Source organism: Talpa europaea (assembly GCF_964194135.1).
Source record: "Talpa europaea genome assembly, chromosome: 8".
Taxonomy (NCBI): Eukaryota; Metazoa; Chordata; class Mammalia; order Eulipotyphla; family Talpidae; genus Talpa; species Talpa europaea.
Window position 1 is genome coordinate 101,554,289 of NC_140075.1, and position 16,854 is coordinate 101,571,142.

The following is a 16,854-nucleotide window of genomic DNA, read 5'->3' on the forward strand; positions in this document are numbered from 1 at the left end:
ACTATACAGTAATGGCCTTTTACCTAAACTCAATTTCTGAGTTATTTTCCAAGGTTGAGTCCTATTATATAGTATTTCTACAATCCTTGTTTTTCTCAGTGCTTAAGCTCAATACCTTGAACGTTCTTAAGAGAGATCCCTCACATTAATAGAGTTGGTGTTAGGAACTACATTGAAAGCGTAATGTTAACCTTATCAATTCTCCCATCTCTTGACTTTATATGATATTTTGGCAGGTGCTCTGATCTTGGGAAATGCCACTCAGAAATAACACAGAACAATCAATACCACAGAGGACTGGTTCAGGCGAGACACATTCCTCTTTAAATCAGGAAGAATGTCCAGCCTCAACAATTACTCAGTAGAGACAGCCTTCTTGCCAGATCTTATGTTTATCAGTTGCAAGTTTTGACATTAATTTTGGTTGGACAATTTGTATATGAATTGAACATCTTTTAGCCATGGTCGAAGACAATTAACCTTTCTTCTATAAGGATGCTGGAGCAGAAGTTATGCAACCCAAAAATAATTCGGTTACAAAGATATATGTCGTTCCCGATGCCAGTGTTATGTCATTCTCCTGCCCTTAGCCACCCTGACTCATTCTCTGCATTGGTATTCACATTGAATTAACATAAATTCAAGACAAAAAAATCTCTGGTATCATCTTAGGAATACTGACTCATTTACTTTTGCTGTCAACATTCCCTTATTCAATTTTACTCAGGCATATAACATTCATTTTAAATGATAATAACTTTATTTATAGGGGAACACTGAAAGATGATTTAATGTGGTGGTTAAGAGCACATACTCAGGGTCACATTGCCTGTATTTGAACCCCCACTTGGGCACTTATTAGCTTTATAACCTTGGACAAATCACTTAACCTCTCTGTGCTTCATTTTTCTCATAAGTAACAGGATCCCATAATAGCAAGATCACATAGGACTTGCAGTGGAAATTAAGTGAATTAATCCACATCAAGTGCTTAGAACAGTGCTGGGTACATATAATGTCCTCTGTTGGCACTGCTAGTAGCTTTTATTTTCTTGACATTTTAAAAGGACAGGTTTATTAGGAAAAGGAGACAGAGAAGCACCTGCATAGTCACAGGTGGGCAGGAGAGCTGCCTTAGCTCTTAAATAGGAAAATGGTTTACATTGTAAGATCTGAATCTAAATATTGAATACAGTATTAGGAAATTTGATAGTGCTTCAGGAAATTCTCATGAATTTAACAAGCATGAGCACAGGCAGGAGAACCAACAAAGGCAAAGCCTAAAGGGCCTGGAGAAGAGCTTGGGCTCTGGTTATGCCCACCGGGGACTCTGAGCCAATCTCTCCACAGTGTGCTGCAGACACCATCCACGCTCGGGAGGGACTCCCAGGTTCTAACAACCTGTAATTCCTGAATTCACATTTTCGGGATCTGTCCGCTAAGTGGTACTATTTACGGCCTCTAAGCAGAAACAAACAAGTATCTATAAAATAGTTTCCATGAAGTTAAAAAATGAAAAAGAACACAGGTCCACAAAGTCCCAAACAGGAGTCTGAAGGGCTGCTCCAACAACACGCTCCTTGTATGAGCACATTAATGAGAGCCCCACTGAAAGCAGGAGACTGCGGCTTCTCCTGACCTGGCAGGCCAGGTGTGAGGATCTACCTAGCCTTCCCGGCTGACCACAGTGTGGACCCCTAGCCTGTGACTCCAGTACCACCCTCATTTTCTTCTGTTAACAGGTGGGTAGCCTATTAATAGCTTCTTAGGAGAAAACAAAAGTTGTACTCTTAGGAGTACATCATTACAAATAATATTAAAACCATGACTTGATTTCTAAAGTTATTAGACTTCTAAAACACCTGTCTTATCTGAGATGACCAGAAACTTATGAAAAATAACAGAATGACGGTGTTTTACATACTGATTTATTTTAAAGCACAATATATAAGAAAATGCAGAGTTTCTCACAAAGCATTTGATTTAAAAAAAGTTGTAAAGACAATTTTCAAACTCTAAAGTCTCTATTTAGGATAAATATACATACTTCTGGCCATAAAAGTGCAATTTTAAAGTGGATTTCAGACCTCTTAAGCTACACAATAGCTAATGGCCAGCTTAAGAACATTAAAAATGTACACTTATAAAAATTTGAGGAAATCCATGAATGGTTATAGACATTATAAACATCTACCATGTCATGTGAAAGGTTTCATGATTTACCTTAAAAACTTAAATCTTGTTTTTTACAATATCATAAAATAATTATTACAAAGTTTTCACTATACATTCTTATTTACACTCCCACACATCTCCTTTACTACCAATCACAGGTTCGTATTATTATATATATATATATATATATATACACACACATAACTTTTCCCCTTAATACTCCTTCAGAGAAACATATATGGTCCAAAGAACAATCAGATCATAGCAAAATGCTGCTTTAACTGCTTGATTAAGTGCTGGGTATCCACGTGATCTGGAAACGCTGCTTCAGATTTCTGGGCAGCAACGTAGCTTCTCTGAAGATCTCCAATCTGGAGGAAATGCCAGGATAAGGTCATGGAATGAGAAAAGATGAGTAAGGAAGTCAAAAGAAGATATACTATCTGCATGCAGTAGGGACTCAAAGAGTTCTTAAGGATAAATTGCTTGGTTCTGCTACTTTGATTTTAGAATCCTTTCACGTAGATTATAATTCACTCTTGAAAAATAAAATAGCCAATTATATAAATAATTTCTGCTCCATTACAGCTGTCTAGTTATGAATTCATAAACCTGGGTTTTCTTTTCCTGTCACTGATAGTATTATAAAAATAAAATGACATTTGCATGCTAAAGCAGACAGCTCTCTGCATAAAAGTGCAATTTTAGGGAAACTATTTGCAATGTACCATAGACAAAGACATATTTTGATTAGAATGTTATCTTTTGGACAGAAAATTCAAGCAGAAACTATTGTATTTAAAATACAATAACATGCTCCGGGTGGTTTTAAATGGTGCTGTCACAGTAATGTTAGGAAGATATCTGGGTTTAAAAGTTTATAAAGGGTGCCTCTGATTTTCAACAAATTTTGTGTCCAAAGAAAAACACTCACATTATCTGCATCTACCTGAATGTACCTTGATTGGTGTATACATTTCTTCAAAAAGAAAGCTTTTTAGTGTGTGCACACACGAAGAAACTAGATAATCCTGGTAATTATTTTGTAATGTATAAATATCAAAAACATAAGTTACTTTTTTTTAGCTGAAAGGTATAATTTTAATTTTCAATTAAATTATAGGGCATCATATGTGAGTGATATTGGTTTGCAGGTAGTGAGATAACCTATTACTAATATAATCTAAAATATTAGGCTTACTCTGCATTTCCCCCTGGCAAATAAAGTCAACTCACAAATATATATAAAATATAAGATGGGTATGTATGTGCCCTGTTCTGAGTCAGCATTTCTTTTTAACACACTACTATCTCTTTTGGAAGTGTAGCCTTCTGTATAAAGAAATATCTCATTTGAGTTATAACTCATAAAATGAGATGACATTCCTGGAAGTAATCAAGCCTCCTTTGTGGTCTAAGTGGAATGAATATGGGCATTATTGGATGCGGGGTGTGAGTTCTGGACCTGCATATGGGCATTGTTGGGAGCGGGGTGTGAGTTCTGGACCTGCTGCACCTCGTGAACTCTAGGGAGTCTTTAAGCTCTGTAAACTGTGGGTTTCAGTAGAAGGTGAACTGCAAGAGGTAAAGGCTTGTTTGCTTTACTCATTGCTAACACCTCTGTGCCTACAACAGTGCCTGATACATAGCAGAGGCTCAGTAAATGAAACAGCAGCTGCAAAAAAAAAAAAAGAGAGAGAGAGAGAGAGGAAGGTACCTCTGTAGTAGGGTCACTGGGAGAGTTAGAGAAGGGGTATAGAGTTTCTGGAACAGTAGCTACCACCTAGCACCCACAAATTATAACCTCTTTTATTTCAAAACAGAATTGAGTGTGGAGGGCTTCATGTTCATGATATGACAAATGCTATTTTTATGTCTTTTGGTCTATAAAGACTTACGGGGGCCTCCCTAGTGGCGTAGGGCTTAAGTCTCAGCAGTATCACTGCTAGGGCCTGAGTTCCATCCCTGGCCAGGGAGCTAGGCCACATGGCACAGCAGACCTCTCCAGTCTTGCCTGATGCTCCCCTTAGCAGTGTATTTCAGTAGATCCGCCTGTTCTGCTCCCCACTCAGCACCACTCCTTTAGCTTTGGGAGAGTAACTAACTTGCTATATAGTAAGAACTGCTGCATTTTCCTCATATTGTTCATAGTTAAAATAGGTTTCACTAATATACCTAATTTTATAGTAATCATGCCAGAGACTTGGTAACAATATGATCTACAAGATTTCCTTACTGTAAAAGCCAGTGACTAAATCCATCCCAAACCAGGAGTCACTTAGTATTTTTCCAGTGACTAAATTTCATCTTTTAAAATAAAAAATAATTCTTCTGCAATCTACAATGGTGTTAAGTTTTGCCAATCCTCAGTGACAAATTTCTTTCGTTTATTAGACTTGAAGTAAAGGCATATTATGTAGCAGTGTTTAAAAATCATTTCTATCAATCAGGTAAGGTTAGAATTTCCTTATCGATCTGTACTTTAAAAAAAAAGAAGAAGAAAGGGAAAGAAATAGTTCAGACGATAAGTTGATAAAGAGAATACCTTATCAGAGACTGTTGCAAAGTTGAAGTGTGGCTCATACATATGGGGAGCTAAAGATGATGCAGTCTGCAAAAGTGCCCTTGCCTGTGTGGGAAAAAGGGGGGAAACAAAAGATATCTGAGCATGAGCAGCATAACCTCTGTGATTTTTTTTTTGTAAAAGTATCCTTTTAGGATACTTAAACATGTATCCTTAAACATGATCCTGTAACAAACACAGATTATATTTCTAGTGATATACAATGACTTATTGATATACAATTAACTACTTCTCTCTTACCAAATGATATGAATAATAAAATGTCTCAAAATACAGAGAAAATAAGAGAACAAAAACTTAAAGTCATTTGAGAACCACTGTGCTTGTAGTTAGTATTTCATGACATAGTTAGAATACAAAACAAAACAAAAAAAGTCTCTTTAGTCTAGGGTTAGTCTGTTGATTGATTGACTTAGTAGGCTTCCAATTAACTGTTCTGTAATGAAACAACCAAAAAACCATAGTAAATAAACTTCAAAGCCCCAAATTCTGTGCTTGGATGAGAAGGAGCCAGCATTTCTCGTTATACTGCTCACCTGAAAATGACAAGCTTTCTGTTCTCTAAAGCACTCAAGGAAAAAAAAATCCACATCATTTCTTGTCTGCTATAGGCTCAAATGATCATAAATTGCAAAATTCCATGGCAGAACAAGGTCCAGTCTTAGAGTAGTTCTTGTTTGTAAAATGCAAATTCATCTTATTTACTTTGGGAGAATTGATTAAGTAAAAGCAACATCCACAATGAAGTGTCTTGTTTTGTGAAAAGTTAATCACTGTGCCTAAGAGAGCAGGCTGGAGGTCAAAGTCCTGGCATGCAGCTCACTGTGTCTGTGACCTTGGACAGTTACTCACCCCACTGGATTCTATTTCTTTATCTCTAAAGTAAGAATATAATAGTGTCAACCCTTGATTGTTAGTAAGACTATATGAGCATATTTGGCATTTTAAACCTTTTGTATACAAATAACAACAACAATAATACATCCACCATGGCTCAATATTACATTTCTATGGGGGGGCTAAAGGTAGCATAATATGTATCTTCTGTTAATCCTCACAAAAATACCTGCAGGTCAGTATCGCTGTTTCCCTACTTCATATATTGCCCATTTATTCCACAAATATTGACTGAGCACTGACCATGGACCTGGCGCTGGTTTTGCTGCTGAAAATATGGCAGTTAGAAGACAGAGAAAGCGCCTGCTTTCATGGAGCTAGGATTCCACATTCTGTACTTTAATATGAAAATAGCTGATAAAATGATAAAAGTAGATGTGATAGTCCTCAGAGCAACTGAAGAATGGAGTTTGAGAAGGCCTTTCTAAGGAGGTAGCAATTAAGCTAAGATCTGAATGACAAAAAGAAAAGAGGCTCTGCAGGATCTGAAAGAACATGCTAGAGGCCCTGAAGTACGAGCAGCACTGTGCTTCTGCAGAGCCAAAAGGCAGTTCAAGTGTCCAGAAGTCAGACGGAAAGGAAGGAGCAAGGGTGGCAAATGTGGTCTGGGACAGAGCCAGAGGCCAGATTATGTGCAGCCTGCAGGCCAAGGTTGCAAGTCCAGATTGTATCCCAAGTGAAAGGAGAAGCAGTACTAAAACAATCTTGTTTTTTAAAAATCCCTTTGGCTATTCTGAGGATGTAAAGCAGAGTGCTTTGAAAATGATAGCTCTTGCTGATGAAAATGAAAATAAAAAGACCAGCAAGGAGACCTGGAGGAGTCCTGGCAAGAGGTGGGAACAGTTTGGAGAGGGAGGAGGGTGGACAGGAGTGGAGTGTCCAGGTGAAGGATGTGGCTTGGAGGTACAACTGACAGGACTTGCTGTGCATTTTGGGGGCATAGGGTGGCAGAGAAAGGTGAGAAAAGAGGCTTTAAGGGCGTGATGTGTTCAGGACATGATACACCAAAAAATGAAACCGTGGCCTATTCAACATCAAAAGCTGGAGGAAAAGAAAAAAAACAGCAGAAGCAGGAAGGCCGCTCTGATTTCCTCCTCATCCTTCTGCCCTAAAACAGGTCATAAAACGCCCTTGAGAAAGGTCCCCTCCAAGACTGAGAATTTGGTGCTGAGGAGGTTAAAGGAAACTTGTTAAAGTAACCCTTGGTCCTAGTTCCTTCTTTTTAAGCTACCTGTCACCCAAAACCCTTTGTCTTGTCAATTCTTCACAAACTTGTTTCTTTGTCTAAAGGAATATGAGCATCCTGTTCTGGTCTCTTCTCAAATTTTCATTCTCTTGTGTTCATGTAAACATTCAACTCACACTGTGAGCTTTTCCTCTGTTAATCTTTGTCAGGTTGATTTTCAGACCTAGCTGGGGACCTAAAAAGGCCAGGAATGTTTTCCTCTCCCTCAGATGGCTCCTAAGACTCTGACCTGAGCACCTGGATGGGAGATGGGGGAGTGTGAGAGGGGGAACAGTTCACAAGAGGCAGCCCCAATGTGTCCTCATAGAGCCACGTCTTCTAGTTTGGACTCAGAGAAGCTCAGTAACTTGTCCAGGGTCACTTCAGTAACAGGTACAGAGCTGGGATTCACACCCAGGCCTGTCAGGCTCTAGAGCTTATTTTTAAGCTAACAAATGACAACAGGCATGATGACAGCTTTTCTTGAGTAAAGCGGGTGGTCCACCATGCCCCCGGTAGTTCACCAACCTGCTCAACGTGGCCCTTGCGCATCTCCAGCACTGCCAGGTTGTTGTAGGCCTCAGCGTGGCTGTTGTTGTTCACCAGCGCCAGCCTGAAGCACTGGTGTGCCAAAGCCATGTCCCCTATTCCCTGCAAAAGAAAGCACGTGTTCTCACACACACAAGCCCATACACTTCCTCCTCCTTTCTTTTTACATATAAATCCTTCTGGCTAGCACAGAGAAAGGAATAAGTCCTGTTCAGAGGAGTCAAGTGTGAAGGCAAGGGGCCTTCACCTGGGAAGATACAATGGCTTAATGGGACTCCTAGAAATCTCTAAATTGCTATATAAGACATTAACCAAACCTATATTCATAATACCTAAGACTATCTTCACTAATACTCAAGGTTTTCGTCATATTAACTACATTGTGCTGCCTTTTCTACAACAGAAATTAAATTAGGGAAACAACATACCACAGCAACATGGCCCAAGTTGTACCAGACGTCAGCTGCCTCTTCCTCGTTTTCGGCCAGAGAAAGGGCACGTTCAAACGAGGTCAGAGTCATATCATACTGCTGGGCATAGAAGCAGCAGAGCCCCAGATTGTTAAAAAGCTGGCAGTTATAAACACCCATCTGCAGGAGTCGCCTTTTTGAAAAGAGCACACAAATTCTGATGTCAGACCAACTTTATAAACATTAAAACATCTTATATACATAGATATGTTAACCGCTAGGAATAAACTCATTTTATAATTTTTAATATTCCCTAAGACAAGAAAGTAACGTTACATGAAAATATTTTAAAGCAAATGCAAAGGCATGTCTTCTATGATGGTACTAGTCATGGGAAAAGTGTCCAGAGGCAAGGTCAGAAACCAATTATGTAAGTTCTTTCCACAAAAGCTTTGATAGAAAACCAAAATAAGAAAGAGTCGCATACAGTAAGACCCACATATTTCTGCTTCATTAAAGCTTTGGTGCCCATAGGCAAATTCCTAACTTAACCTAATTTGAGGACTGTGTTTATTCACATATCACCTCCGAGCTCTCAGCTGATTTGGAACCCATATTTTGGTTTACCTGTATTGCATGATTCAGCTGTGTCTACTGACCTCCCATGAGCTTCTACTAAGGAAGACAAGCCTACCGGTAATTACTACGTTATCCACTTAGCTTTCAGGTGCAGCTCAAGAACCCTATTTTTCTTCTAGGCATCATTCATTTCAAAGGACCACAGATGAGAGAGTTGAAATAAGCAAATGAAAATGCAGCCCAGGTCGGCTGAGCACCCCGAGACCCACTCTGAGAGTTGGGGAGTAGAATCAGCTGTATATGCACAGGACTGGTCATACTATTGTGTTTTATGCTTTAACGTCTATTTGGAAAGAAATCTTGTCAGTCGTCAGTTATCTCCTGGCATATTACCCATGGGCTGAGGAGGAACTCATAATTTAAAAATTAAATTTGAAAACCTAAGTATAAAATAAGCATGCACTCAAAAGAGAGCCAGTGAACAGAATTTATTTTGACTTTGAAAACTACGTTTGGCATCAATTCCAAAGAGCACTTGCACCCCTATGTTTATAGCAGCACTGTTTACAATAGCTAAGCTTTGGAAACAACCCAAATGCCCAAAAATAGATGACTGGATCAAGAAGATGTGGTACATATATACCATGGAATATTACTCAGCATTCAAAAAAGATAAACACATGCAATTTGCAGCAACATGGATGGTGCTGGAAGGGATCATGCTCAGCGAAATAAGCCAAAAAGAAAAAGAAAAATACCGGATGGTCTCACTCATAGCAGGAATCTAGAAAACTTAAATAAGGGACCAGGAAAATGAATAACTATAAGAAAGTGAAAATCAAAATCAACAAAAAACTATGAACCAGAGACACTTTATAGGGGGTGGTGGGTGGGGAGGGAAGGGATTGGGGTCAAAATAAGGGGGTTGCAATTGTATGGGGAATATAAAAATAAAATTTATTTAAAAAAAAAAAAGAAAACTACGTTTGGGCAAGACTTGACAATACTTCACAAAACAGGTGATTGTTTCAGGTCCTCACCAGGGTCAGAATCTGGGGTGCACTGTTCCTTGCAAATCTGGACACTATTTCAGTTTGAAGGTTTTCAGATTATGTTTAGTGGTGTTAATGGAGGCAGTGATGGTAAGAATTTCCAGTAACAAACTGTTAAGGGTTGATGACAAAGTGACTAACTCAAAAAGCGATGTGGTGTTTAAAACTCTGCTATCCAGGTGCTCCCGTCAGATGCCAAAGATCTACACATTTCTAAATGATTGATGTCACTTTAACACCAATACAGAGTATTTTAAGTGTTTCTCACATAGACACGGCCTATCCTTTATTTCTCTACTTTCTCATCCCATCTCTATTATTGCTATTATTGTTATTAATTTTCACAGGAAAGCAATTCTCCAAGTTGAAGATGAAGCGCACCTGTAAAACCGGAGAGCTATTTCTGGTTGGTCCGAATAAAAGTGGTTGCTTCCAATGCATGCGATGGCTTCCACGTGAGTATTGTCTTGCTTCAAAACTTCTTTGTAGTATTCGGCTGCTGATGAAATATTGTTCATTTCCTATTCCCCGGCAAGACAAAAGGACAATCCTTGATTAATATTTCCAAGAAGTTATTTTTTGATGGGTTTATGTTCATTCATTCAACAATTATTGAGAGAGTATGATGTGCTAGATTCTGTTCTAGGCCCTGGAAACACAATACAAACTAAAATATAAAATTACTATAACAAGGAGTTTCCTTCAGATAGGAAAGATAAACACGTGAACAAATATGAGACACACTGTCAGCTTGGTGGCATCACATGAAGAGACGCAGGACAGGGTGAGGAGAGGGAGTATGGAGAGGCTGCTTCAACAAGGGTTGCCCAAGGAGTCATGGGGAGGAGGCACTGCATGAACCGCAGCCTGAATGAATCAAGAAGTCATGACCTGATGACACTGGCAGGGGAAAGAGCAGCTGCTGGAGCCCAAGGTGGGAACACCCTTGCCACGTGCAAAGAGCCACACATAGGGCAGTGAGGCTGCAGAGCAGGTGAGTGGCACAGATGGCCTGGTAGGAACTTCAGATTTATTTTTAGGCGGCCTTGGTGGCCTGGTAGGAACTTCAGATTTATTTTTAGGTTGAAGGAAAGCCATTAGAGTCAGAAGCAGAGGAATAATGTGGCTTGTGTTTACATTTTAAAGAATGACCACACACAGGGTCATGGTAATCACACACAGAGCATGCCAGTGGGGAAGACTGGTAGCAGGGAGACCAGAGTCTCCTTCATCATCATGAACTATGCATTTGTTATTAATGAAGGTTAAGTCTCACTTGTCCATGCACAGTAACATTCATTGCTTATAGCTGAAAAATATTTTAAAGATTTTTCAAAACATAAGACTGATGACACAATTGTTGGTGAATTGTGAGTTCATATCCTTCTGAATTTTACACTGTTTTTATTTGCAACTGCTCCAAATATTAATATTTTAACATAAAAACCCACTTAAAAGTATATAAAAATTGTGAATTTCAATAGAAATGTACTTTCAATATTTTGATGGTACAAAAGCCTTGAGAAATTTACAAGGAAGAACAAAGAAGCATCTTAACTCAGCCCCTATCACCTCATCTATACTCATTCATCAAATCCTTCCTGGCTAGGATGGAAATGTTTGTGTACCCCAAAATTCATATTCAAGTTCTAATTCCCAATGACCATATTAACCAGACTCTTTTTAATGAAGCATTTCTTTCCATTTTGTTTACCATGTAAAAATACTACAAGATTATCCTTATATATATCTTTGTATACTATATGAAAATATCCTTAAGGAAAATTTCTAGAAGTAATATTTTGAACTGAAGTACATGCACATTTAAAGGTCTCATCAGCAACTGCAAAGAGCCTCCAAATGGGCTGTATCAGTATGTACTCCCCGCAACAATGTCCACATGTGGTGTTTGTCCTTCATGCCATGCACAACCCTAGATGCTGTGGAGCTCATTCATCTTTATCAACCTGATGAAGTCATTACTGTCTTAGTTATTACTGCTTTAACTGTGACTTAGGTTAAACATTCAACACATTACATACTTTTATTTCTTTTTCTGTGAATTTCCAACTCATGACCTTTGCCCATTTTTCTATCCTATCTTTTGTCATTTTATTATTGATTTGTGTGTATGCAGGGGCTTGGTGGGAAACTGTCCTCCTGGACAGAGGAGAGCTGGAGGCAGAGGTATGGTTCAGGGATACCCAGGCACTTACTGCTTTCTCCTTCCAGATGAAATGAACCTGTGCTAACTTCAGTTCAAAAACCAGCATGGCCCAGTGTTGTAAACATTCCCTTCAAAGGAAAAGCAAGAGAGCTTGGTTAGCTCTTCAGAAGGGGTGCCGGTGTGACCAAAATGCTGCTAGCATTTGGCTGTTGTCTCATTTCTGAGACTCACAAAAAATTCATTTGTGATTTTACTTGCATGGAGAGGGGTCAATGGCCACTGTGTTGGCTGGTAAGAAAACAAGGGCCTACATAAAAGCCACACCACGATATATTGATCCACAAGTGCTCTGAGGAAACACCTAGTTTCTCCACATTCATAAATGGATGTGCAAGTGTATTTTTTTTTTTGGGGGGGGTAATTTTACCACCAATATGTAAACCTTCTAAAATCCAGCAATTTTTAAACTACATGCAGACCTAGGAAATTAAAAGCAACCTTTTGTCTATCCCAGGTATTGGCAAGCATTTTCCTCATTTGATATTTTTACCTTCTGTTGCTTTGTTTTCATTTGCTCTTACTTGTATTTTTGTTTTTACTATATAGAAAATGTATCAATATTTTCTATTATAGTTTTCAGACTGTATCAACCTTATACAGGTCTTTACCATCCCAAGTTTTATACAAAAAATTCATTTGTGTTTTCTTCTGGAACTTCATAGTTCATAAATCTTCTAGTCACCTGATAGTAATGAGTTCTTTCAGTTAAAGGAGTCATTACTCATCCAAGTTTATTTTTATCTAAATATTCATAAATAATCCAATCATCTAACTGGATTAATAGGCATCTTTATAACATCACAAATTTTCATGAATCTATGTGGACTCTATTTTGGTCTTTTAATCTATTCCTGTATCAGAACTGTTGAAATTATAGTAGCACTAAAATAAATTTCATTAAGAAAATTTAATATAATATTTTCAATTGGATAAATGCCAAATATATAAACTGTGGCATCACTTAAGTGATCTTTATGATGGTTATTTTTGAACCAATTTACAAAACACTAACTATAATTATGCTTTCAATTATTAATATGTAATTGAAAATATCTTAAGAAAATAAATGTTGTAGTATGCTTCTCAAAGCCCACAATACATCAGAATCACCTCATTAGCCTGCTAAACATACAAATGCCCCACAGGACACTTCATTCAGTGGAAAATGGGCTTCACTTCTCAGACACTCTCAAAGTCATTTTTATACACTGTAAAATTCAAGAACCACTAGAATAATGTTTTCTAGGATAATGTTTCTAATGTCAAACACCTTGTAACAAAGAAAATTTCAAATAATGACTTGTCTTTTGAATGGATAAATAAAATGCCTCAAGAAAAACTAAAACAACCATCAAATAAATTTAGCAAGGAGAAATCATTTCTGTACAAAACAAGAAACAAACAATAGGTAACACCCAAAGTATTCACTTTATTTATTCACTTTAAAATAGAAAACATGGGCCTCCCTGGTGGCGCAGCGGTTGAGCGCTGGGCTGCGAAAACTGCCTGCAGCCTCTGCAGCACTAGTTCGATCCCCGGCCGCCAGCTAGGGTCCCACATGGCACGCAGACCTCCCCTGCCGTGCCCGCTGCTCCCCTCAGCAGTGTACTTTGTCAGTCTGCCTGTTCTGCTCCCCGCTCTGTCTCTGGTGAATCCTCTCACCCTCCCGCGCTTCTGACTATACCCTAGTGCTTGTATAAATAAATAAACCTTTAGAAATAAATAAATAAATAAAATAGAAAACATTTAAAAGATACAAGACCAAAATGAAAGTTATAAAAAGAAAAGCACATAAAGAAAGCGATCCTTCCAGAGAAAAGCATGATGGGTACACAAGCACCCCTAAAGGTATGTATAGTGTAAGCTATAAAACTAAAGAATAAAGTTTACTAATTAACGCTAAATTCTCTGCCACATAAAAAGAAAAAAAGCACACTGGAAATCTCTCTTTGCACAGTAAACATGGTCAACGGGGAAATGAACCATGTAAATTCAAGAGGGAACACAGTATATTACTATTTCAAGTCTACGCTTATTCTTGACCACCCTATTTGTACATGTCAAATTCTCCTCACAACTTGGATATTTTCGTCTCCATTTATTTCTTCCAAGCAAACTCAGATTCTCATTTTCTCCCCTGCACCTTTATAAATTGCCAGGTTCCTCCAACTCCTGGCCAAATCCAAAGCCCGGAAGGGAGGAAGGCAGCTGACCATGGAATCCACTCCAGAGGCACTTCCTGTCCCAGTCATAGCAACAGTGACTAGAACAGAAGGTTGAAAGTAATTCTTCCAACAAGCAACCACACATTAAAGAAAAGACACTCTAGCTTTTTCTGCCAGCACTTTCTACCTAAGAAGAGAAAAGAAGGACTAACTGTACCAAAGGTGGAGCTTAAAGCTTAAAGAGCTCCAATAACAATAGGATACTCATCACTATGCATAAATTCCACTGCTTTCAAAAACTGACTCTATTTTTCTTCCTTTCTAAACTGCTTGGTCAAAATTTTGTTCATGTTGTGGAATCTATTTTGACTCAAGCCTGTTGTGTCAATCGAGACTCTGCCATGTTGAGACTTCTAGGTGAAAATTTAACAGCCTGACTCAGCAATTTAATGACCATGAAAAAACAAGAGACCACAGTGGCAACACACAGCAGTTTTTTTTTGTCTGAAGACTCTTCTAAGCCAAGCATGGACAGGCAAATGGACTTAACCACCAATCCAAAAAGTTTCAAAACAAATCACTTAAGCTCAGACCACTTCACTGCCTTAAGTCTCCCCTGTGCCTGGGCCCTGCTGGAACACACCTTGCGAGACTGCCCCTTGGTCATAGACCAGATCATGATATCTATTCTCAAATAAGTGCTCTTTTTATTATATAACAGCCCAATATAGGGTCACACTGAAATCAGGGTCAGGGCTTGTTTTCGCAAAAGGTGGTCAAAATTTGTTCTATAAAATACATGTCTCATAATGCCTCATTTCTTGTTTCTCACAACTCCTCCCATCTCCTGTTTATTTTAATCTTCTGATTAGTTTGCAAAAGCAGCAGAGCTTAACCAGAGAAAAAACAGTTGGAACAAAATTAACAGGTCTTTTACCAAGTTGTGTTCCAGAGCACACAAGCACAGAGGAGTGTAAACTGAACTCAAGTTCTCTCTTTCATGTCCAGGATGAAAACTGTTGCTGAAAGCAGGACCATAACACTCAGCTCATAATCTAGGGGACAGCATTTCAAAGCAAGAAGTTCATCACTGCTGGAAGAACTGCCAGGAGCTGATTCAAAGGGGAGGTCCACTAATAAGCAAGTTCTGGTGGCCTGTCATGCAACTGACCATATATGGACACATAAAAAAATGACCATCAGACCTGCCAACTTGTTTTTCTCTATATCTCTCTTTGTTCCCCAGCCCTATAAAGATTGCCCAAGCCCTCACCATCAAGGAAATAATTTGAACCTTGCCTCTAATATCCTTGCTGGTGGACTTTGCAATAAACTTTCTTTTCTCAAAAAGCCAGTGGCATAGTTATTGGATTCTGAGTACATCAGGCAGCACAACCACATTTAGCAACACAAATAAAGCTACAGAGAAATTGATGTAGTATTTCCATTGAATGATCAAGTATTCCATTTACATGTTTACCAAAATTATATTTCAAAAGGGGAAACAGTATTTCAAGCCAATTCAAAATATTTTTGGTTTTCATTTTATTTTTGTATGTGTGTATGTGTTTCATTTTAAAAGTAATAACATGTTCATTATAGAAAATGTGGAAAATATAGTTAAAAAAAGAAAATAAAAGCATTCATAGTCTACTACCCAACTATAATAATAAATACCTTCCCATTCTATTTCTAACAAAATTTTAAAAAATCATCCTAGCATTTCAAGAAATTTAAAAGAGAACAGAGATGCTTCTGTTCAATATTATACTATAAGTTCGAAACAATAGGATATGAAAAAAGTAAAATAATTTAAATGAAGAGGTAAAACCATACAGATTGTGATTATTTTATCACTTAAACATTTAAGAGAACCTATGGATAAGGTACTAAAATTTAAAAGGAATATTTACCCAGGTTGCAAGTATCAAACCAACTTTAAAGAAAGAATCACATAGAAAAATAAGAAATATTTTATCCATAGTTATACCTAGGAATACATCTATGCAAAAAAGAATTAACACAGCAGGTCTGAGATGTTATTCTTTGAAAGGCCAGTTTACAAGGTTGGCCCTTGGGTGACATCTGAGAACTTCCCTACATTAATATAAAACTTTCCCCAAATGGGTGATGCACTATATTCAAACTATTAGTATAATGTGGCTTATGCTGAACACTGCTTTACTTTTTAAGAGTCTGGGATTTGGTACCTGATAGGCAGAGTCTGGGATTTGGCACCTGATAGGCAGAATGCCAGTGATAACTTTGTATATCAAGATTCTAGTGAGCTTCCCTGATAGACAACACTGTATACATGTTGTCATAACTCTTTGCTGGAAGAATTAAATGTGCTCTGTGTGATTCCACTGAAAGAGGACTCTTGGAAACTTACATCTGGTTTCTTCTTAATTTTGCCTATATCCATTGGATTCTTCTAGTAAATCATCAAACTTCAAGGTAGCTTTAGGGACCCCCACTGAAACATCTTTATGGAGATAATATTTGTCCAAGGAAAGGAAAGAAGGCCTAAGTAAATGGAGAGTTGTATCATGAGAGAATGAGAAGAAAGATTGTCTATTCCACACCTCATCATTCAGATTCAATGCAACTCCAACCAATATACCCACGTGGTTATCTTTTTAATAGTTTTTCATAAGTCAATCCGATAATCAATATGAAAAAGCAAAGGGTTAAGAATAACCAACTGTGAAGGTCAACAGGTGGTAAAATGTGCCCAACCCAGTATCAGAAATTACTGTAAAGCTATAGTAATTAGGCAGCAGGGAAAATATCTCAATGGGGCTTTTTGTGGAATTTTGCCAAGACATTTCTGATACAGATGATCAAAATGACTTACCAAAAAATTTTATAAATCTCTAATATGCAGTATAATATTGGTACAAGGATAGACATCCCAATAAAACAGAACAGAAAACAACCCCAAAATATATCTACCATATATAGGGGAAAAAATGATATTTGACATCCTAG

General features: G+C 38.0%; 1 protein-coding gene across 1 annotated transcript in view; it reads right to left on the reverse strand.

Moving 5' to 3' along the window:
* Window positions 1–2,429: 2,429 nt before the first annotated feature.
* TTC8 (tetratricopeptide repeat domain 8) overlaps window positions 2,430–16,854 on the reverse strand; it is a gene marked incomplete at its 3' end in the record, with an annotated part of 59,871 nt that continues 45,446 nt past the window's right edge. The window contains exons 11-15 of the mRNA XM_084240302.1: window positions 9,853–9,992; window positions 7,859–8,033; window positions 7,410–7,532; window positions 4,721–4,804; window positions 2,430–2,546 (exon numbers count right to left, since the gene is read on the reverse strand). Of these exons, the coding sequence (XP_084096428.1) occupies window positions 2,430–2,546; window positions 4,721–4,804; window positions 7,410–7,532; window positions 7,859–8,033; window positions 9,853–9,992 (639 nt within the window). The remainder of the gene's footprint in view (window positions 2,547–4,720; window positions 4,805–7,409; window positions 7,533–7,858; window positions 8,034–9,852; window positions 9,993–16,854) is intronic.